The sequence below is a fragment of the Chamaea fasciata genome, unplaced genomic scaffold, assembly GCF_029207755.1.
Source record: "Chamaea fasciata isolate MVZ Bird 193981 ecotype frontalis unplaced genomic scaffold, bChaFas1.0.hap1 SCAF_18, whole genome shotgun sequence".
Taxonomy (NCBI): Eukaryota; Metazoa; Chordata; class Aves; order Passeriformes; family Sylviidae; genus Chamaea; species Chamaea fasciata.
In genome coordinates, this window is record NW_027094103.1 from 9676342 (window position 1) to 9698404 (window position 22063).

The 22063-nt window shown below is 51.6% G+C and overlaps 1 protein-coding gene across 3 annotated transcripts; it reads right to left on the reverse strand.

Moving 5' to 3' along the window:
- Positions 1–1118: 1118 nt before the first annotated feature.
- Positions 1119–21907, reverse strand: UBE3B (ubiquitin protein ligase E3B). 3 transcript variants are annotated; one of them, XM_066199603.1, is made up of 28 exons: positions 21880–21907; positions 21151–21399; positions 20506–20710; positions 20032–20152; positions 19207–19266; positions 18757–18861; positions 18577–18673; positions 17862–17947; positions 17108–17190; positions 16482–16587; positions 15716–15836; positions 14932–15109; positions 14477–14646; positions 13512–13679; positions 12582–12753; positions 11895–12013; positions 11171–11285; positions 10711–10810; positions 10142–10261; positions 9656–9832; positions 9458–9568; positions 8532–8669; positions 8330–8395; positions 6950–7008; positions 5260–5442; positions 4705–4816; positions 4315–4407; positions 1119–3702 (listed from the first exon to the last, which is right to left on the reverse strand). In XM_066199603.1, the coding sequence occupies exons 3-28, from the start codon at positions 20664–20666 to the stop codon at positions 3511–3513; spliced, it is 3213 nt and encodes a 1070-aa protein (XP_066055700.1). In that variant the 5' UTR covers positions 20667–20710; positions 21151–21399; positions 21880–21907; the 3' UTR covers positions 1119–3510. The 3 variants fall into 3 exon arrangements, with proteins under 3 accessions (XP_066055700.1, XP_066055699.1, XP_066055701.1); XM_066199602.1 differs by lacking the exon at positions 21880–21907 and adding an exon at positions 21709–21803; XM_066199604.1 differs by lacking the exons at positions 1119–3702; positions 4315–4407; positions 4705–4816; positions 5260–5442; positions 21880–21907 and adding exons at positions 5454–6741; positions 21709–21803.
- Between the last annotated feature and the right edge of the window lie 156 nt (positions 21908–22063).

The window sequence follows — 22063 nt, forward strand, 5'->3', positions numbered from 1 at the left end:
GGCCCGGAGCGATGCCGTGCCCAGATCCTGAGCTGCCAGGGAAGCAGGGGCCGTGCAGGCCTGCCTGCTGCCAGCTCTGCCTTGGCAGCAGCTGCTCTGGGCTTGCTTTTTGCTGTTCCTGACAGTGCCAGATGCCTCTGTGTCAAAACAATGGCACTTGCACACTGACTGGGAGCCTCTCCCTCGCTCCCACCGTGCTCCCGCTCCCGCAGAGCCAGACAACTCTGGGAATGGCCGGGGGGGGCAGGAGGGATCCAGGCAGGGATGGAGGGGCAGTGAAGGACTCCAAACCCGGAGTCAGAGGGAAGCTGGAGCAGCAGGCACAGCTCTCACTCCTCCAAGGAGCTTCCAGCATCAGGCCCAGGCAGAAACACACAATATTGTAATATTGTTATTAATATCAAACTCCAGGTCAGCTCTTTGGGGCTGCCCCCACTCCTGCACTGGGGGATCCCACTTGGATTTCCAGCTCATTTTCCTCTCCACCAGTGGTTCCAGTCACCATTCCCAGATGTGCACTGAGCATTGCTGATCCCAGAACCTGCCCCTGCATCCGAGGAGAACCAACACCCTCAGGAAGAACCAAACGCACAGCACTCTGCAGGACCAGGCACAGATTCTCCAAGCATATTGCAACATGAGCAAATCCTGATTTGAACAATGCTGCCAGGCCCCTTTGGGCTCATCAGGCTTCGTATACCCCCATCCACCCCACAGATCCCAGCTCTCAGGGGCACCATGAACCAGCCTGGAAACAGGAATTCCAATGGGAACAGCAGGTTTCATGACCAGCCTGGCAGACTCACAGAATCTCAGACTGGTTTAGGTTGGAAGGAACCTCAAAGGTCATCCCATTCCACCCCCTGCCACAGGCAGGGACATCTTCCCCTATCCCAGGCTGCTCCAGGCCCTGCCCAGCCTGGCCTTGGACACTTCCAGGGATCCAGGGGCAGCCACAGCTGCTCTGGGCACCCTGAGCCAGGGTCTCCTCACCCTTGGAATAAAGGCAGGTGCCTGCTGAGAGGTGCCAGGGCCCCAGTGCCCTGCTCTGCTCTGCCAGGAGCATCCCACCAGCACATTCCTCACCATAGGAAAGGACCAGGAGACACTCAACCACCTGAACTCATCCCAGCTTTATTTTCTCTGCAGGTCAGACACACAGGGATGGAACCAAGGTCTCCACGGCAGAGAGTCTTGGATAGAAAAGATCCTCGTGAATCTCCCATGGCAAAACCATCCCTGGGCAGGATCCATGGAGAACTGACAGAGCCTCCCCGGGACACAGGAATCAGCCCCTCCACAGGAATCCTCGCCTGCATCCACCGGGAATTTCCCAGACATTTATCACGTTTTCCACACCAGCTCCAGCACGGGAGCAGTGTCTGTAGTGCAACATCTCCAGGTTTGGAGGGACCAAGCTAAGTCTGCAGTAAGATTTTTTATCTAGGAATTGTACTCCTGAGGAACAAAGGGAAAAGGGGAGCAAGGATTTTATCTCAGTGTTCAACAACTCATTTCACTAAATGCTCATTGTGCTCTAGTCAGACACACTGCGCTTCCTAGAAGGAAAAAGAAGATTTTGGGTGATATTTAAACTCTGAGAGCTCCAAGACAGTGCCTAAACCTTCCAACTACGCAGTCACCAACTGGTTAATGCCAAAATGTTCTATGTATAAAAAGAAAATAAATAAATTTACTATCATCTATAATTTCTCTGACTCACAGCCCAGTGTCCTGAACCCTCTGGATGCAGACATTCCTGTCCGCACCAACACTTCCCATCACTCCTGTTTAATCTCACTGATTTGACAGAGAAAAAAGATCCTGACATTGCTTTCCAGATGCATTTCCAGGCATTGGTTCTAAAAAAAGGGTTATTTCTCTGAAATTCATCTGAAGCACGACAGGAGGAGGATGAAGCCAAGGCCATCTCGCTGCTCGGTGCCGAGACCTTTCCGACCCCTTGGAAACGTGAAATATTGTGGTTAAGGGGGTTCTTCCAGAGCCCAGGGTGTGGAGACCTGTGCTCTGCTGAGCTCACCTGGGCACACGAATCCCATGGGACGGACCAGGCAAGGCAGCAGAAGAGGTGGGATATGGCCAGGGAGGGAAATGAGGATCCCCAGTGCCACAGGGAGGGAAGGAGAGAAAGAAAACCCTGGGCAGACGCCAGCAGCCTGTGCAGGAGCTTGTTTTACCAGTGGGGTGAAGGGGAGGTGGTGACTGGCTTTTAACCCTGTCCCCAGGAGGGCAATGCCATGGCTCTCCTCTGTGCCAGAATCCCAGCAGGGCCAGGACAGCCCAGGAGCAGCCTAATCTCTCCTCTCCCCAGCCTGGCTCAGGGCAGGATTCACAGCAGCTCAAGGGACCAAAGATGGGAAGCTGCAGAGACACTTGATGAGTGTCTCAGAAATGGCAGGATGGATCCATACCTTCCCAAGCCATCCCCTGCAAAAGCTGCCTGCTCCAGGCAAACACCAACTCACAGAAATAAGGCCAGAAAGAGACAAAGCGACTGAAATAAAGAGTTTGGCAACAAACAAATCTGGCTCTTACACAGAGACCCTGCCCTGGGTCCAAACAACTCCCTAAGAAAGGGCCTGCAAGCAAAGGGAAACTTCCATGCCAGAGGGATTTTGCCAGTGGAGGTTTCCAGAGGATTTGACACGTTCCTCTGGTTCCAGAGAGGAACCTGCCCCACCTGAGCACTGTGCTGGGGAGCCTGAGTGTGTGCCAGCTCCTGTCCTCTGGAAACCAAAGAAAATGAAACCTTTCCTGCTCCTGAGAAATTGAGACGTGACCCTTTCTGTCCCAAGGCCTGGGTCTGGCAGGAGCCTGGCAGAGGCACAGTTGGCTGAGCCCACTCCTGCTGCTCCGGCCCTTAACCTCCAGCATTCCAAAGCCTTCCCAAGAGCCACAGAGTCCATCTGCTCCTGTTTAAGTTGCTGCTTCCCTGTGATTCCTTCTCCAAGACACACCCAGGACCCTGCAGGGGCAGGGACACCTGGAATCCCCCGCCCTGAGTGAGCAGTGCCCGTCCAGGCACTTCCAACGCCGACGTCCCCTCGAGGGCTCTGTCATCCCTCTGCCTTTGTGCAGCTTCCCAGACTCACTTCCAGCCAGCCCAGCTCCTGGGAAAGGAAAAAGCAGCACTCCCGTGGCAGCAGCTGTCCAGCCTGCTGGGGGTCTCACTGTCACTAATCTGAGTGGCACTTGGAACGTTCCTTCCGTGCTCCCCCGGGGTTTGCTTTTAAGGACGATTTCCGTGGGTGTCAAGTGAAGGGCTTTGGGTCAGGCCCATCCCCTCCTCCAGCCTGGAGCCGTGCCTAAGAAAATCCAGCCCTGAGCCCAGCAGCTCTTCCCTGGATCCCTGTGAACCTTCACTACCAGCTGCCTCTCTCCAGGCCTCGAGCGAGCAGTCGGCCCCTGCAGAGCTGCTCCGGGCTCCACGTTGGGAAGGGCTCTCCTTCCAGCAGCAGCTCCAAGCCCCATCCCGGGTCCAGGCCGTGCCTAGGACAGCTCGAAGCCGGTGTTCATGCTGATGGCGTAGCGCAGCTTCTCCCGCAGGATGCTCTTCTTGCTGTAGTTGGGGAGCTTGAGGAGGTTGAAACACGTGGAGGAGGTCGGGAGGCGCCCGCCCGGCTCCTTCTTGCGGATGGTGAAGAAGCCGCGCAAAACGCTGCCCAGGGTGTCCCCCGTGTCCTGCAAGGGCACAGAACTGTCACCTCCCCTCTGCACACCTGGCACAGAGGTGCCAAGAACACAAAACCTGGCGCTGGGAACAGGGAGAGTCAAAGCCCAAAGCTCAGTTTCCCACCCCTGTCCAAGGAGCTCCGCTTGTAACTCAATGCCTGACATGGGCAGGGTGTGCCAGGAGACGGGGGGGTCACAGGGAGATCCCAAGGAGAAAACACAACCCTGGAGGAACCCAGGGAATCCAGGCAGGAAGAGTCTGGAGCTGCTCTGTGTGTGTGCAGCCATGTGCATGGGGTAGGGCTGTTTTCAGGTATAGAATCCCAGAAGGGTTTGGGTTGGAAGAGACCTTAAAGCTCATCCCATTCCATCCCCTTGCCATGGGCAGGAAACACCTTCCACTATCCCACGTTGCTCCAAGTCCCAGCCTGGCCTGGGACCCTTCCAGAGATGGGGCAGCCACAGCTTCTCTGGGCACCCTGTGCCAGGGCCTCACCAGCCTCCCAGGGAAGAATGTCTCCCTGATATCTAATCTTAACATCTCATCTTCCCACATTAAAGGTTTCCAGGTCAGAGGAAGCTGGCCAGGGAATTCCCAAGCCCTGAGAGCAGGATGCCTACCTGGTCATCAGACACTTCCACGCAGCGGATGGAGAAAGGAGGCTTGAGGTAGGCAAAGCCCAGAAGTGGAGGCCTGGAGCAGCTGGTGACAAACTGGAAAGTGCCACGTGGTGATGACAGGAGCAGCAAGGGCAGAACAGCCACACAGTGACAGGCCCAGCACTGCTGGGACTGGCACTGAGCACCCCCCAGTGTGTGTCTGACAACCTAAGGGGAGTGCCACCTCTGCAGGGCCATTCATGGTGACACCAGAGCATCCACAGAGCTCTGCTGGGCACTTCCAGGTGTCAGGAATTCTGATGTCCCTTCAGAGAGCACCCAGGTAACTGGAGAACAGCCCTGGCCCCACCACCCCCAATCCCAGCTGGGCAAAGATGGCTCCTCACTCACCTTGAGGAACATGGCTCTCTCCTCAGGGCTGAAGTCGTTGGCCAGGATGTCCCAGAGCCAGATGATGACACGGTGACTGCCATGGAAGCCCCCATAGTACACCGTGTGTTTCCTGGGGAGGGAAAGGCTCTGACAGGCCTGGCACTGCAGCTGGAGGGGCACAAATGCTGGGAAGGATCACTTGGGTGGGATGGTTTGGGTTGGAAGGGACCTTAAAGCTCATCTTTGTCCCATGAGCAGGGACAGATTCCAGTAGCCCTGTCCAACACCTGCCACGGGTCAGGGTTCACTTCTGACACTGAGCCCCCAGCACTTCCTGGGCACTTGATCAGAGGAGAGGGAAAAGCAGAGAGGAATTCTGCTCCCAGGAACCAGTGGAAGACAGGACCCATCCCAAATTAGCCTTAAGGAACACGTTCCAAAGCTCTGCTCCTCACATTCCAAGCAGGAGCAGCAGAAGTTGTGGACACATCATTGTCCCGCCACCTCCCAGGAGCTCTGCACAGGCAGGGCTCAGCTCCCAGGCTGGAAGAGGGAGCCCCAGCTGTCACTTACTTCAGGTCCTCGAGGTCGATCTCGGCGTTGTCCCCGGAGATGAGGCGCTGCAGCTCCGGCGCGGAAAACATGCGGATCCACTCGGGCTTGATGATGGACCTGAAGCCGCTGATGAGAGCAGCGGTCTGGCTCTTGATCTGGGTGTGCATCCGGAAATGCGCCATCAGGTGGATGTAGCTGATCCTGTGGGACAGGCAGGGGGACATGGAGCTGCCAGGGGTACCCACCACCCACCACTGAACTGTCCCTGACGTGTTTTACCAGCCCCAAAAGGACTGGGACAGTCTGGACAGGGTTATACTTCCCCATCCAGGCCCTGCTTTTTATTTAAGTAGATAATGATGTTTCTCTGGCCAGATTTTGTCCCTTTCCCCCCTCAGGGACTCTTAATTTCACAGAGCTCCTGCCCAGCTCAGGGACTATTTTGCTTTAATAACCCCCTTGATCAACCTTGGCTGGACACAGCTCCAAATCCTTTTAACAGCTCAGCTCTCCAGGCAGACTCCTCTAGGTCTGACCAACAGCTCACTGGGCTCTGCTGCCCCATGCCTGGAGAAACAACACATCAAAACCACAAAGCAGATCCCCACCTTCCTGCAGGATGTGGGAAAGGTGAACTTTTTGTTAGAGGGAGGCTCTTTCTCTTCTGATCTCCAGGCAAAACACCTGAACTTGCTGATTCTAGTTCAGCAGCTCCCACCACAATTCCACTGCCTGGGTTTTTGGCAAAGTCACCCCAGAGCTGTGTCCAGATTGCTGCCATTCCCCATACTTCTGCTCCCTCCCAATTCCCAATTTGGCTGCAAAAGCATCAAATTTCTGCTTTAAACTACTAGAGCAGGGTCCAGAACTTTCAGCTTTCTCCCTGAGCTGACTTGTGACAAGCCAGAGGAAGATCCTTTCAAATGCAAACTGCCTGGTCAGAGCTGGAGAAGGGAAAAAGCCTGGAAACATCAGACTGCAGAGCACAGATCCAGGTGGGATCCAGCTTCCATTTGTCAGGAAAAAGATAACAACCCCCAGATCACCAGTTCAAACACACATTTGCTTAATAGATATTTCATTCTGCTTTTATGAACACTGAAGGGGATAGGGAAGGGAAAAAAAAAAAAAAAGAAAAAGGAACAAAAGGTGGGGTTGGTTTGCAGGCTCCGGAGTTGACATTTCTGATAACGATCTAAAAGCCGGTTATCTGTGAAAACAGCCCCGGGGCTCGGTGTCTCCTCTGATTTCCTGGCTCTAAAGAACGACTGTCGAGTACATTTGAATTCAGCACTGTCTGCTCAGAACACGGTGCTTTATACAACTGCCACATGTTATCATTCTGAGGAGATCTGTCTGCTCCAAGGTGTCTTTGAGCATCTGTGCCCTCTGTGTTCACGACTGTGTGCCCGAATTGCTTTGAATCCATCTGTCTGTATCCATCACCATCATTAAATCCTGCAGAATCTCCCTGACTGGCTGCCTTTGACCTCAGAAGTGCTGTTTCAAGAAGTAAATTGTCAATTTTTATTTTGCAAATCAAATTTAATACAATTTCTGCCAATGAACTGTAACCAGCAAATTCTATTAAGATATTTATGTGCTCCTTCTCCTCCAATCTATCTCAATTCATTCCAGATGCAAGCCCAAGGAACCAGAATAAAGTATTGTGCAGTGGTGACCTTAAAAATCTAATTGCTGTACTTACTTATTTTCATTGGTAACGGGGATGGTCTTCCCTCCAGGAACAAGTTCATGGCAAACCAGCTGAGGGAAGAAATGATTGGATTGCTAATTACTGCCTGGAACCACAATGGAAGGAAATGCCATGCTAAGCTGTTACCTCCCCATAAAACATTTATTTTTACAATAAAACAGCAGGATTTAAAAGTTAAGTAATAATCCTGCTTTCTGCCTTGAACCAGTTTCACTTAACTATTAACAGAGTAATTGAACAGTAGGAACTCCAGCTCTCCCACCAGTGGAGCCAGCCCTTCTCCAAGGAAGCCTCCTCTGCAGTCTGATCCATCACTGCTGAACCACACACAAATCAATTCCAAGAGCCCTGGGGGACTGTCACAATCCCAGAATCCAGAGGCTGAGCAAGCTCAGAGAGCTCAGTCTAACAGCACAAGCCAAAGCTGGCTGAGCCACAGGACTCATGCAGGAGCTCCTGGAGCTCTGTCCCTCCAGGCAGGAAGGCCAGGAGAGATCTCCCAGGCCTGGTGATCTCCTCCAGCTCAGGACCCTCCAGGTGCTGCCTGCAGAGTCATCTTTGCCCAAGCTGAGGCAGCACATCCTCATTCCCACTTCACAGAGGCCTCTGTGCCTCAGCTCCAGGTGAATTCCAAGGTCAGACTGAAGCCCAGACAGGGAATGAGCTCAGCTGTGACATGGCTGTGGCTACAGGGACCCAGAGTTCAGGCAGGGTGACCCCACCTGGCTCCTTCCGCACGACCAAAGCACTGGGGAGACAGGAGTGCCTGGGTTATTTTTAACCTCAGTGAACCACAGCCTTCAGTGTCTCATTGCTGGGCTCCACATCCTGCTCCTACCTTCATTTTTCACCTCCTCCAAGCTGAAACCTCAGCAATTCTGAGGAAGCAGCAGGTGTCCGCCATGGCTCCCCATGGAATTTGCAGCACACCACTGCCAGCAAAAGGCATTTTTATCTTATCTCTCCAGATTTTCCAGCTCTGCACACAAAACTTCACAGGGCTCAAGTGCAACCAAGTACCTCCAAGTCTTCCTAAGGGACTGCCAAACAGCTTTTCCTTCTCTAGGCCAAGACACTTGGAGTTTCCCCGACACCAACAACTATGTGGGAAGAAAAGGAATTTCTCCCTATTCACAGGTTCTTCTTTTAAGAAGGGAACACCAGTTATGCACGGGAAGCGTTAAACGCTTTTTCAACCCTGGCAGCAGAAAAATTAAAGGGTCAGAGGGGAACTTCTTGTGGAAAAAGCTGTTCTCTGCCCACAGGTAAATATTGAATCCCATGGCTGAGTTCAGAGAAGCTGAGCCAGCCTTCCACGTGAAGAGGACAAAGCAGAGGTAAGGTCCAACAAAACACTGAATAAAAACATACCTGACCCATCACATCTTCATCATAGGACAGTGTCAAGCCCAGGTCACTGATATCACCATCATAACGCTGGAGAACAACAGGGAGAAGGAATAAAAAAGGAAAAAAAAGGTCAGGGTTCAGCAGCAGAACCACCAGTTACTCCCAGTTTCTAGCAACAGGCAGCAATCAGGGAGGTGAATGACAGGAAAATTATTGCTCCAACCTTAATTGAAGTGAGATTTTTATAGAACTCTGAGTCCAAGGAGGGCAGCTCATCCACGGAGCTGTAGAAGACACTGTGGTGGTGCCCAAGGAGCTGACTCAAAAAGAAGGAAGCAAATGGTACATCCACAACTATTCCCTGTGGACAAGAAGAACGCGCAGGTAAGGTCCTGCCACACACTTGTAGTTGTGGCATCTTTGGTTACCTGCAAGGCAGATCTTGTGATGTGGAACAAGTGCAAAGAGCAACTTTGCAGGGCACCAAAATCAGCTACAAACCCCACATCCTCTTAAAATCCATTATTTGGTAAGGCAGGTGGAAAAAGGCACCTGGGGAACTCCATGTGTTCTTTTAATGAACTGCCTTACGTGGTTTGAACTGAAAGAGGGGAAATTTAGTGAAATACATGGAAAAATCCTTCCCTGTGAGGGAAGTGAGGCCCTGGCAGAGGTTGCCCAGAGAAGCTGTGGCTACCCCTGGATCCTTGGAAGTGTCCAAGGCCAGCCTGGACAGGGCTTGGAGCAAAGTGGGATACTGGAAGGTGTCCCTGCCCATGGGAAGGGGACTGGACTAGAAAGTTACCTTTCAACCCAAATCATTCTAACAGAGTCAATTCTGTCATTTCATCCTCCTTTTTGCCTCATGTCCCTCTGAGGAATCCACAAATGGATGTTTGTAAGGTGGAACACCAAAAAAAACAGGCTGGTGTCTCAGCACCATGAGGAACAATCAAGGCATGACCCAGGTTTTACCTCCAAGATTATTTTTAATATACGCCTGAAGAAATTCCAGCCTGTTCCACTATCAGGATCTTTATCCAAGCCGTTTTTCCAAACTCCACTCTTCAATAACACCCCCCCAAGCAGGAGAGATGCCCTCAAAGGCACCATCACTGACAAGATCCCAAGCTGGTGCTGCTGGCTCACCTCATACACAGCCTTCCCAAGCATCTTCCCCACAAACTCAAAGAGCTGCAGGTAGTTCTCATGGATGTAGGATGTTGGGGATGGATACAGCCTCTCATCACCACTGGTGGTCTGCACAAAGAGATAAGAGATAAGAACTCAGTGAGCCAGAATGGCTCTGCCCGTACCAGGTCACCTCAGGTGGCACCTGTGTCCTACCTTGAACAGGTTCAGTGCAGGGTCAAACACCTTTTTAATGATCTCTTCCAGGAACTCTTTGAAGACCCCATCTTGATCAATACCAGCCTCATCGACCCCCAGGTCATTCACAAACTTCACCCTGATCACTCCCTTCATGGCGTTCTGGGAAAGCTGCCGGAGCTGTTCGTATCCATCCTGCACAGAGCAGAAAATCCAGAGGACAATCCCAGAGAGAGACACGTGAAACACCCACCCAGAGATGCAGCAGAAACAGGACACAGAAATCTGCATTTGTCATTGAGTCTTGAGCTCAAAAAACCAACATCTTCCAAGCCAAAATTCCAGGTTTCCAGCAGCCTGAGCTGAACGAGGATCCAGCATTCTCCTGGAACATCAGTTCTGGGAGTGGGTACCTCCGCAGCCACAAAGGAAGTAAAACACACCCTCCAGCCCTGTTTTTGTCAGGCCAGGTTGCTGCCCTGAGGGCTGGCTTGTGTCCCTCACCTCGAGCATGCGCGAGCGGCGGATGGTGATGTGGGTGACGTGGGGGGACGCCGAGCTCGTCTCCACCAGCCCCAGCTTCTCCTTCTCCTTCGTGACCATGTTCCGGAAAAGCAGCACCCTCTGCAAAAAAGAAAACAAATGGAAGTCTCAATCCACGGGGATCCTCATCCTGCAGTGGCAGCAGGGATTTGGGAGGCTCCTGACACACAGAAACTGCTGCTGGTTGCTCTGATCCCAGCTATTTCCAGTGGTGCCACTGTCATCCACTCAGTCCATGCAGCTGCACAAACACAGATCAGTTCTGTCTCAACACAGAGACCAAGACATTTGAAGGAAATGCACAAGGAAGGGGTGAAGACACAGATCAGTTCTGTCTCAGTGATAAGAAATCAAGACTTTTAGAGGAAATCTGTTGGGGAAGGTGAGGATGAAGGAGAAGACTTTTATTCAGATGGCATTTCAGAAGAAGCTCCATGTCACAAAATGCTCCAGACACATGTCCCTCCCATCCCACTGGCCACCCAGCCTATTGATTCCCAGCCTCCACCCTCTGCCCCCATCCCACTCACGTTCTTGTGGGGAATGACATGCGGGATGTACTGCAGGAGCAGCTGGGCTCTTTTCTTGTCCTTGTCCAGCTCCTGGAAGAGCACGCTGGGTTTGAGGTCCCTTGACAAAAAAAGGCAGAGATTCAGAAATCCCTGAGAAATACCCGGGTGTGGGAGAGAGGGAACTGGTAGTGATTCCAGAGATGACTGAAGTGCTCAGTGTACACACTAAGAAGGTAAAAAGGGCCAGGGACACCCCAGTTCTTGGGTGCTGAGTCAGTTTTCAAAGCACCACCTAAACCTCCCACCACAGAGAAAAGCACAACACGAGGAGCGTCCTTACTGCAAACACAGGCAGCAGGTCCCACCTCGATCCCGCAGGCTGAATGTCAATAAGGAATCCCAAATCAGACTCCCCAGAGGATGTGGAGCAGTGGGACAAGCCTGGAGCTATCCAGGATCCCTGCCCTGGGTGACTCACTTGCGCAGCCAGTGATCCTCGGGAGCAAAGCGCCGGCGACAATCCCGCTCGTACAGCACCATGAGCCAGCCATGGACAGAATGGAACAGCTCCAGGGTCTCCCCTCGGGCATTCTCTGCACAAAAGGAACAAGGCAGCAAAGTCCAGGCACCCCTGGCAGCAGCAAGAGCCATACCTTGATTATCCTCCCCACAGGAACAGCACCGGGGTGTTTTTCCTGACCCACACGGCCTCTGGAGGGAAGGATTTTGTACCTCTGGGAAGAGAGACACTCTTTTCTTTAAACAGAGCTAATCAAAGCCATCTCATTTCACACCAGAACTGGACTATCACAGCTAATTACCAGAGAGTTGAGCTGTACCCAAATTATACCAGCAGAGAGATCCGCAGCAGATTCTACAGAGACCCAAGCAAGCTGCTCTGCCTGGTCACAGCACTGCCCTGCTCTTGTCCAACACATGGCCCAGCCTTGCTAAACCTCATCTCTGCCAAAAATCAACATGCCCATCATGTCTGTTACACAAACCCTTACTGGAAAAAGGGAAGTGCTCTGGATTTGGCACAAAGCATGATTGTGGCATCTGGACATCAAAAGACTGGGACATATTCCCACATTGAAGTGCTTTTTGTGCCAAGGAATAATTAACAGAAGCTTCAAATTCCAAAATTAATGCCGTTTGTGGTTCTAACAGTAACATCAACTCAAGCTACTAAAAGCACTCACCTACAATTCCATCCCAGATCATCTTAAACACAAAGGAATTCAGGAAAGAGGAGATGGTCACCAGCTCTTCCAGTTTGAATGAAATCTGCTCTTCGTAGACCTCGATGTCATCCAGAATCCTGTCAGAGCAAACAAATGCAAATGCACAAGTGTAAATTTAATTCCCTGTTGAAATTTTCATAAAGGCACATTATCCTTTAGCAGCAGCTCTTATTTCTATGACAACTGACACCCATGAGGATCTAAAGTCATAAACAACCAAACCTTATTTATGGATTTTGATTGATAGCAGATCCTAACAGAAGATGGTACGAGAGGCTGAGATAAAAGCAAAATCAGTGTTTCAGGCTTAAAAGGACCTCTCCATTCCCAAGAAAATTTCTGCCTCATTCAAGAGGAGAGATTTGTCTCTAGTGACCAGCAAGGGCAATTTTCCACCCCCTTTCCCATTTTTTGTGTTGTTTCCTCCCCCCATCCAGTTTTGTTACCAGCTGGAAGTAGCTGAGGGGGAAAAAGCCCTTTGGAAGCCCTTTATTTCTCAGGACTCAATCCCAAAAGCTTGCTCCTTTTACCCTGCCTACTCATCTTCATGGAAAGACATAAAACCTTAAATGTTTCTCTTGAACCTGAAGGGACACAACAACTTCATGTCACAAATCCAGGGATCCCCACCCATGCGCTACCTACGTGATGAGGTGACGGGAGCAGTCACAGAAGAGCATCAACATGGCCAGCAGCCTCTTGGATTCCTCTGTGTCATTGTTCAAACACTCCAGAAAGAGTTTTAACCCCCCCTGTGGTCCCAGCTCACAGATGAAAGCCCATAATTTGGGCAGCAGATCATCCAGGTAGGTGAGACCTATGAAAATACAAAGTGCACCCAGTAAAGCTCATTCTGCTGCTTGTGAAGGCTCTGAGAGGTGAGATTTGAAGCTGAAAGAGCCTTTTGCAAAGCAGAAGAGGAACATCAGCATCCCATTTGCCTCCCAGGCCTGTCTGCATTAACAGGAGATGGACAATCACTAGGAAAGCACACACACAAAAAAAAGCTTTTAATGAGGCATTGTTTGCACCTTTGAACCTTTTCCCCCTAATTCTTCTGCAACTTCAGAAAATAATGAATTCCTGTGATCCCACATCCACCTTAGGGATGAGAACACAACAGGGCTGCACCCATGGTCACCACAAAGCACCCAAAGCTCTGAATTCACTCCCTGCTCTACCCACCAGACCAAAACAGTGCTGATCTCCTCCTCCACCCCTTCCCCGAGACAGGCAATTTGTTCTCAAGATGTATGAAAGCCTTCAATGTTCCCACCAAAGATTAATATTGCCAGGCTCCCCAAAAACCCTGACTCAGGCAGAAGGTTGAGAGGGAGTAAGCAAGGTTTCATGAGAGGAAAACTTGCTTTAATTTGTATTCTTGAGACTTTGTGCTTGATCAAGTGGTGCTGAATGTTATTGATCCCACGGATGATTGAGGATGGAACAAGCCTTCCCCAGCCAGTCAATAACCCCTTGGCAGTGATAAAACTCCCAACAAATCAACAGAAATAAGAAAATCTCTTTTTTCTCTCTCCACTGGAAAGGATTTGAGCAGCAGGGAGGTGACCTGACCTGTGAGGATCTGCAGGCGGATCTGGGTGAGGGTGGTCAGGGTGGTTTGGTACAGGACACAGATGCTGCAAACCTTCTGCACCTCGGCAGAGTCCACGCGCTTCCCTCCCACCGGCTTCAGGATGTTCCGGACTGAGGCCGACTTCTGGAAAGCTCTCTTGAACAGGCCTGGGGGCACAAACACAGGAGGAGGGCCAGAGGGCAGGGTTAGATGGGATTTTGGGAAGTAATCCTTCCCTGTGAGGGTGAGGAGGGCCTGGCACAGGGTGCCCAGAGAAGCTGTGGCTGCCCCTGGATATCCCTGGAAGTGTCCAAGGCAAGGCTGGACAGATGTCAGAGCAACCTGGGACAGTGCAAGCTGTCCCTGCCCATGGCCCCAAATCCCTTCTAACTCAAACCATTCCACAGTTCCATACATGCTCTACAGGACAAGGTGAAAACAGAATGAGCTCTAAGTGCCCTTCCAACCCAAACCACTTGTGATCCATGGTCCTGGCTGCAGCAAATAACACAGGATACAGTGCTACAGGCAACAGCAAGAAAATATCAGATTTACAGCTGTCTTATCCCAAATCCTTTTCTGCAGGACCAGCACACCTCACAGGTGCAGGATCCAGATTCACCTTGCTTTCCACATGGGAAGCTGAGCTCCCATCTTCCCTTGGAAGTCTTGAGTTTTGCCAAAAGCACTTCAGCTACTTGAGAAAACAACGAAAAGAAACTGCTAAAATAAGCAAATATTTTCCCAGCACCAAAGAAAGAGAGTTGCCCCAGGTCACAGAAGCATTCCAAGGAGGAATCACAAACAGGAGGGATCACATCCCCACCTAAGCAGCAGCAGCTGCTGCAAGTAATTATTCAAAGCTTTTGGCATAAGTGGAAAGTCTAAGCCGTGTGAGTTTGGGTGAGAGATCCATATAAACACACGCACAGACAAAATAACCCCCAAAACCCTCAAAACTGACTTTTCATAGGAAGGCTGTTCTGAGGGGAGATTGGCTGTGCTGGCAGCTGAGCTATCTCCTGATTTTCCAGCAGCTTCTTGCTGAGCACATCATTGAAGAGGATCCGGATCATGTGGACTCCCCAGAGGTGCTGCAGCTGCTTGGTCAGCAGGGGCATGGACTCGTTCAGCCTGGGAGACAGAGCAGGGGGACAGGTTAGAAGGCAGCTTGAAAGAAAACACCAGGCAGTGATACTGATCCATATAGCTCCTAACCCAAACTGGAATATGCACCCACCCCCAGAGTAGTCTGTGCAGGAACGCTGCAGTTTATTGTGCAGCTAGAACCTGAAATAGCTGAGAAAGTCTTCTCACTGTTCATCTCAAAATATAAAACACTTCGCAACATACAAAAAAAAAGACAAAAATAAAAGGAGAGGCTTCATCATCTCTCCCTGTGAGGTCCTTCCCACTCACCCATAATCCACAGTCTGTGAGAACCAGCCCAGCACAGGGTGCCAGTGGGTGAGGTTGGATTTCTTCTGGGACACGTACTTCTGGCAGTAGGAGAGCATGTGGATGAGCACCCCCACAAAATGAGCTGTCTCCTCCTCCAGCACCTGGTCATTGAGGGAGCCCAGGAACACCAGATTGCCTGGAGGAAGGACCAGTAGAGCAAAGCTCAAGGAGGAACAGATGTTGTGGGACAGGGGTTACAGGTGAAGTGAATCCTTTCCCAATCCCCGGAGAGGATTTGTGTCAGTAATGATCTCAGAGGCCACCCTGCAGGAAGCCATTTCCAGCACACATCAACCCCTGAGGTGACGCCTCCCTTTGGCCACCTTCCCACCAACACCTACAAACTACTAGAAGCTACAATCCACAGTTATCCCCGAGAACCAACTGGTAACCTTGTTGCTTTTGCAGAAATGTGAATTTAAATATGCAGCAGCACTTAGAGTCATATAGGGGAACGGGATCCAAGCCTGACACACTCCAAGACTTGCTCAGAGTCCAAGTGAAAAGCTGGCAGAGGTGATACCTGACATGGATACAAGAGCAAATCTCTGGCCCTTCTCCCCTTTGCAAAGGTCTTAAACCTTGTTTGTAACATCCCAAAATACACCTCAGTTATTATTTAGAGAAAGTTATCAAAACAACAATTAAAAACAGTGAGTTGGAGGTAGCTCTGCCCCGTGGAAAGAGAAGATCTGAATCAAGACTCTTTTTCAAACCCAATGCAAGTGTTGGAAGTGCTCACCCAGCAAGCAGAGAGTGTGACTGCCCTCCAGGCACACGCAGACGTCCCGGCACTGGGATTCCCGGCTCAGGAACAGGATGAACTTGCGGAAGAGATTGTGGGATTCAATCACTGCCAGGCGCTGGAAGACAGCATGGAAGTGCCACTGAGGCTGGGAAGCAGCACATTCCCACACCTGATCTGCCAGCAGCACTTGGCACTGGCTTTTCTTCCCAATATAAAGCAGCAAGTCGGGGCTGTTGCCCCACAAAGTGTTTAACACGGAGTTGGGCTGGGAAATAAAACCCCTGGCAGGTGAACAGGTCATGCTGGAGTTGGAGCCAGACCTTTGCAATGATCTGTCTGCAAGAACACCGGAATTGCACATCTGGCACAAAACCTGCCTGTCTGCACCAAGTAGATTGAATTGGATTAGTGGGCAGCCCACTGGTCACCCCCACAGAACCTCTGCCACCCAACAGGGTGATTTAGGCTTTGGTTCTGTCTGTGGTTATGGAAAAGGAAGAGCAAGGACATGAAATATTCAAGCTGTGGGTCATATGTGCCTTTATTATTTATTGATGTAGGTATTTTAGGGCAGATCGGCCCATCATCCCACTGGTGTTAGTAATTTCTGCATTAGAAATCCAGAGTATTTGTAAGGCTTTCACAACAGAGAATTGAAATTGGCAAAGAGAGAAATGCCCAAGCTCTGTTCCAAGAGCTGATAAAATGGAACAGCAAGTGGCCTGGTGTGATAATCAGTCCTCTGAGATCACCCACTTACCTCAGGGGTGAGAGTAGCAAGGTGAGTCATTATAGCAGGCACAGACATGACATGGATCAGGAAGGACCTCAGCAGATTGTCGGAAAACTGTGCAGCAACCACAGGGCTATGGAGAGAGAGACATTTCAACCCCACCTGGGAAAGCAACACAGCCTCCAACTGAGCCATCCAGAACTGGATCCTGGGAATTCCCTCAGCAAGAAGGCCAGACACAGGGAATGGCTTGGGTTGGAAGGGAACTTAAAGCTCAGCCAATCCCACGCCCCTGCCACGGGCAGGGACACCTTCCACTATCCCAGGCTGCTCCAAGCCCTTTCCAACCTGGCTTTGAGGCATCCCAGGGAAAAGATCATTCATTCACACTTCTGTTCTCAGAGCAAGCTCACCCTGAACTGAACTGCACCCTCAAGTTTAGGCTCACACTAACTCCTGACTTAAAGCCACTCCAATCTGAAAAATGATGACAGCAAAGTAAGCCATTTGCCTAAAGCAACTTCCTTCCCCAGAGTGATATTCTCAATGGCACAAAAACACTGAAAGAATGAGAAGTCTTTAAAAGAAACCTAAAAACACAAAAAACCCCAAGTTTGGCTGCAAAACCCCCCAAGAAGCTCCAGCTGACTCACCGCAAGGCAAGGGAGAAGATGGCAGTTAAGGAACCTTTGGACAGGGAAGGTCTGGATCTTGCCAAGCCATTAGTTAGCAAAATCTGGAAGGAAAAAAGAAATCAAAATATAAAAACCCTGTAGTAATCAGGAAAAAAAAATACTATTACTCCTGAAAGATATTAAGTTTATTTAATGCAGAGAAACAGAACATCGGAGCAGCCTAAAATCCAGTTCTTACAGGTTATTTGGCAGAACTAGAAGGGCTTCATGTTATTAATGGCAGAAGAGAGAAACTGCAATGAAATCAGACACTCTGCAGGCCTTATTTCCCTTGAACCTGCACTCAAAGGCTTTAAAAATTAACAGGCAAGGCTCTGAGTTTGGTAATGCAATTCTTATTTAAAAGATTCATTACATCAGTTCCTTCGCCCAGCAGAGCAGCAAACAAACCCAACCAATACAATGTGGCAGCTCCAGAGTTTGGCAAAATTATGTCCCTGTCCATCTCACGATGAAGTGATTAAGCAGGATTTGGGTTCAGCAGCAGTGACAGAAGGGGAAGGGTGGATTTGGTCACAGGTGGGGACACTCTGCTTTACTTGAGAAACTTGAGAGATTTTTGCTTTGCTTGAGAAAAATATAATCATGCACAAATCACCAACAGCTCTTCCCTGAGACCCCAGCACAGAGCCAAAGAGCTCCTCAGGAGTGGGGCACAGGCAGGGCTGGGGCTGGTTTGGGTAAAGCTGGGACTGTGGCAGCTCAGACTGACCTGCAGCACGGAGTAGAAGCCCTTCTGGTTCAGGTGGCCCATGATGTTGGCACAGATGTGGTTCATGGCAGGTCTCAGGGTCTCACCTTTGGGTTAAAGCACTGATGTCACTCCAACAGCACCTCAGCCCCACACTGAGTCCCCCACACAAAGGTTTGTCACTGCCCAAGCCCTTCCTGGCACAAAGCCCTTGTCCTTCTCCACAAACCCATCATTCTGGCAGCATTTCACACTGTATTGTCTAGTCTGTAAGAGTCTCATTTCCTCCCACTACTTGTCTGCCTTTCCTACATCTATTTCCTACAAAACCCCAGAGCTAAGGGCGCATTCCCTTATCCTCTGAACACTCCTTGTGTGTGGGTTTTTGGAATATTATAAAAATGCTTGGTGTCCTGAGGGAAACAGCCTAATCCCAAGGGAATCCTTGTTTTGTGCAAACACAGAAGCAGAATGAATCTTTGTGGCAACCAAGGTGCAGAAAAAGAATCCCAGAATGGTTTGGGTTGGAAGGAATGTTAAGGATCATCCCATTCCACCCCTACCAAGGGCAGGGACACTTCCAACTATCCCAGGTTGCTCCAAACTCTCTCCAACCTGGCCTTGGGCACTTCCAGGGATGGGGCAGCCACAGCTCCTCTGGACCCTGTGCCAGAGCATTCAGTAGATTCTAACACCAAATCCCAAATCAGTGCCTAAAAGACTGGGATGCACCAACCTTTTCCCCGGAGGATTTTCCAGGTGGAAGTGTCCGTGAAGGTGACCAGCATTGTGAGGTGCAAGTTCACCAATCTGGAGTCCTGCAGGATGTCAGGCTGGGATAACAAACAGCAGAGTTAACAAATCCACTGAGCCACCTGCCAAATGCAGGAAGAGAAAACATGAGAACAGTCCTGACCTTGAGCTGCTTGAGGAATTCACAGCAAAACCACAGGATGTCTTTGATCTGTTTGATCCAGAGCAGTGTGAGGTCCTTGGAGAGTGCCAGTGACACATACCACACCTGAGCAAGGGGGGATGCACAGAGGGATCAGGGTTTGTGCCTCTGCTGGGCAGAGTTTGGGCACTGAACCCAGCAGTGGGACCAAGATGCTCCTCTCCCCACATTCCCTGGTCAAAGCACATCACCCACCCCAGAAACCAAGTGTCCTTTAATTCCTGTGGCTGCACAGAGTAAAAATATCCCAGGAATACTAAAGGACTTGTCCAGACTTTCCCGGTGCAATCCCCACAGTGGTCAAGGGCTTCTGAAAGCTAAAAATTCCATGTTACCAGAGTAAATCCCCACACAGAGAGTTAAAAACAACCACCAACCCCTCCCCACTCCAAACCAAGCCCCCCTGCTGACCTTGGGCTCGTTCTCCACATCCATGCTGTTCAGGATACAACGGCACAGCTTCTCAAACCTCTGGGAAAATCCAAAGGTGGGATTAGCTCTAACTACAGGAAGGGCTATTCTGGAAAAGCACAAGGAACAGCTCAGCAGAGGGAAGAAGTTCTCTCTGTCTCAAATCAGCAAATGTTCCCAGCATACTCCCTACAGGAATCCTGATGGCTCCTTCCCTGGGAGCACACACATCATGTTGCTCCTGTGCAGAATTCCCTCCTTTTTTTTGGATGCTGTACCTACAGAAAACTGCATTTGAGCACAGATTTCCACGGGACAGATATTAAAAAAATCCCTCACTGCTGCTGCCATTGGAACACAGCTTTCCATTTTTCCAACTGGTTTCCTTCCAGTCAGTCCTCACAGCTTCCTGGGGCAAAGATGATCATTTCAGGGCTTCACCCTGAGTTCACAAGTTCAGGGCAGGATGAGAAAAGCTGCTGGGACACAAACAGCCTTCCTTTTCTAGCACAGATCTCCGGGAGCTGTCCCAGTGTACCTGCCTGGGGGACTGGGGTGTGCCAAAACACACCTCCTGCAGCTGGCACAGTCACCAGGAAAAACATCCATTAAAGGATGCCCTGAAGACAGAACCACTGCTGAAAAATTCAAGGCTTCTCCTGTTTCAATCCTACAGTCAGATCCCTTCAGGAAGAGCCAGGAGACAGAGAGAACATTGCTGAAGGCAGAATATATTGCAAGAAACTCCAAGATCACTGGGTAAGGAAATCAACATATTTAAGCTGTTCCCAAAAGCGCAGCAGGATGTCAGGGCAGGGTCCTCACCTCCTTGTCCTCCTTGGGATTGAACACAAACAGCAGCTTCCTGGCAATCCTGAACACAGACAGGGCACTTCTTTTACTTGAGCCACATTCATTTGTCCCAAAGAAATCCTCCACCTCTTTCCTACCAAAGAGGGAAAAACGAGGAGTTAAAAAGCAATCACAGAGCAAAGAATTCCTTCCCTGCAGGGGCCCACAAGGAAGATGGAGAGAGACTTTTTACAAAGGTCTGGAATGACAAGAAAAAGGGGAATGGAGTCAAACTGATGCAGGATGGGGTTAGGTGGGATATTGGGAAGGAATCCTTCCCTGTGAGGGTGGAAGAACCTGTGGCTGCCTCATCCCTGCAAGCATCCAAGGCCAGGTTGGAGCAACCTGGGCTAGTGGAAAGCACCCACAGCAGGGGTTTGGAATGAGATAAGCTTTAAGGCCCCTTCCAAGCCAACCCCATTCCATGACCCCACGAACCCCACACACCTGATCTCCCTCTGCAGGCGGCAGCGGCACAGGAACCTCCTGACCAGGGCCTGGAGCTGCACTGCAGCCCTTTCCCTCTCCTTCAGCTCCCGCCGCTCCTCCCGCGCCTGCCGGGCCTTGTCCAGGAACTGCGCCCTGGAGGACTGGCTGGCACTGAACATGGCTGGAAACCTCCCAGGGAGCAAAGGATCCTCGCAGGCAACACCTGGAAAACCAGAGTAGAGTGGAAAAAAACACCTGGAGAAGGGCAGTGCTCGGCTCCCTGCAGGGGAAGGGAGAATCCGACAGCAGAGGGAAAAGTGGGAATAAAAAAACCCCAGTGACTGTCACGGGGCTGCAGCAGGGACACAAAAACACTGGCAGGGAATCCTTCCAGCACAACCCACAGCCTGCTACAGGCTGGGAGATTTTAAGTGGGAAAATAAACAAATCAGGGTGTTTTGACACTGTGCTCCACTCCCTGAGCTCCACCTCCCCTCTGCAGCCTCTGTTCTTTCCGTGTCAATCAATGCAAAACCAGCACAGTAACAGATAAGAACAACTCCCCGGCCAGGGCCAGGGGGAAAAGGGCACAGTTTATTGCCATGCACCAGATAAAACACCCAGGGTCAACCAGAGCTTTATAAACAGCAACAAGGAGCTCACCTGAGGGGTCACTGCTTCAAGGGAAGCGTGTGATGTTCATTTACGCCCGCACATGATCCCCATCCAGAGGCTACGGGCAGCTCCTGCATGGACAAGCACATTCCCTGCGGCTGATTTGGGGATTCAGACTTTCTCTCTGCAGTTCCGAGAGCTTTAGAGCCGATTTACTTCTCGCTGCACCCGCAAGGAAAACGGTGAGTGGGAGGAGAAGCAGCCCCGCGGCTCGGCGGCGGACACCAGCACAGGCAGCTGGGGAGGAGGGATAACTCCATGTGTGACAGGAAGGACAAAGCGACCCGGGCCGCCGGGGGCCGGAGCAGGTGCCATCCCCGAGCAGGACCCGAGAGCCACCCACAGCCCTGGAGCTGGGCTGCAGCTCCCAGGACTGGCCCAAGGCACGAGCGGAGCAGCCACAGATCCCCCTCAGCCGCTCCCCCAGCCCCCGCAGCCCTCCCGCACAGCCCCGTTCGCTCCCCCGGGCCCAGGCTCGCACCGCGCCGCTCACCCCGCCGGGCCCCGGCGCTGCCGGCAGCCTCCCCGCAGCCCCCTGGCGCTCACCCCCGTCCCGGCGGACACCGGGCCGGGCGGGCCGGGCCCAGCGGCCCCGGAGCCCGCCGGTCCCTCCCGGTTCCCCCGCCCAGGCCGCGGCCGCAGCCCCCTTCTCGCACCCGCGTCCGCTCTCCCCGTCCGGCCGCCAACCCGCCCCGTCGCTGCCGTTCCGCTGCTCACCGGCTCGGCGCAGGGAGAACAGCCGGCCTGGCGTCCCGCCGATACCGGGAAGGTCGGGTCGAGCCGGGCCAAAGCGGGCCGGGCCAAGGCGGTGAGGCGGCAGCGCGGCGGCGGCCGGGGCGAGCAGCCGGCGGGGCGGGCCATCGGACGGGTTTGGGGGCGCACCCGGGCGGGGCCGGAAGGA

Excerpts from the sequence above, each read along its gene's own strand:
- UBE3B (XM_066199603.1), bottom strand. The coding sequence starts at position 20,666 with ATGTTCAGTGCCAGCCAGTCCTCCAGGGCGCAGTTCCTGGACAAGGCC. Across the intron at positions 12,014-12,581 it reads TGCTCCCGTCACCTCATCAC|GATTCTGGATGACATCGAGG; the intron begins GTAGGTAGCGCA and ends TTGCTCTGACAG. Across the intron at positions 4,408-4,704 it reads AGAGAGCCATGTTCCTCAAG|TTTGTCACCAGCTGCTCCAG; the intron begins GTGAGTGAGGAG and ends GGCACTTTCCAG.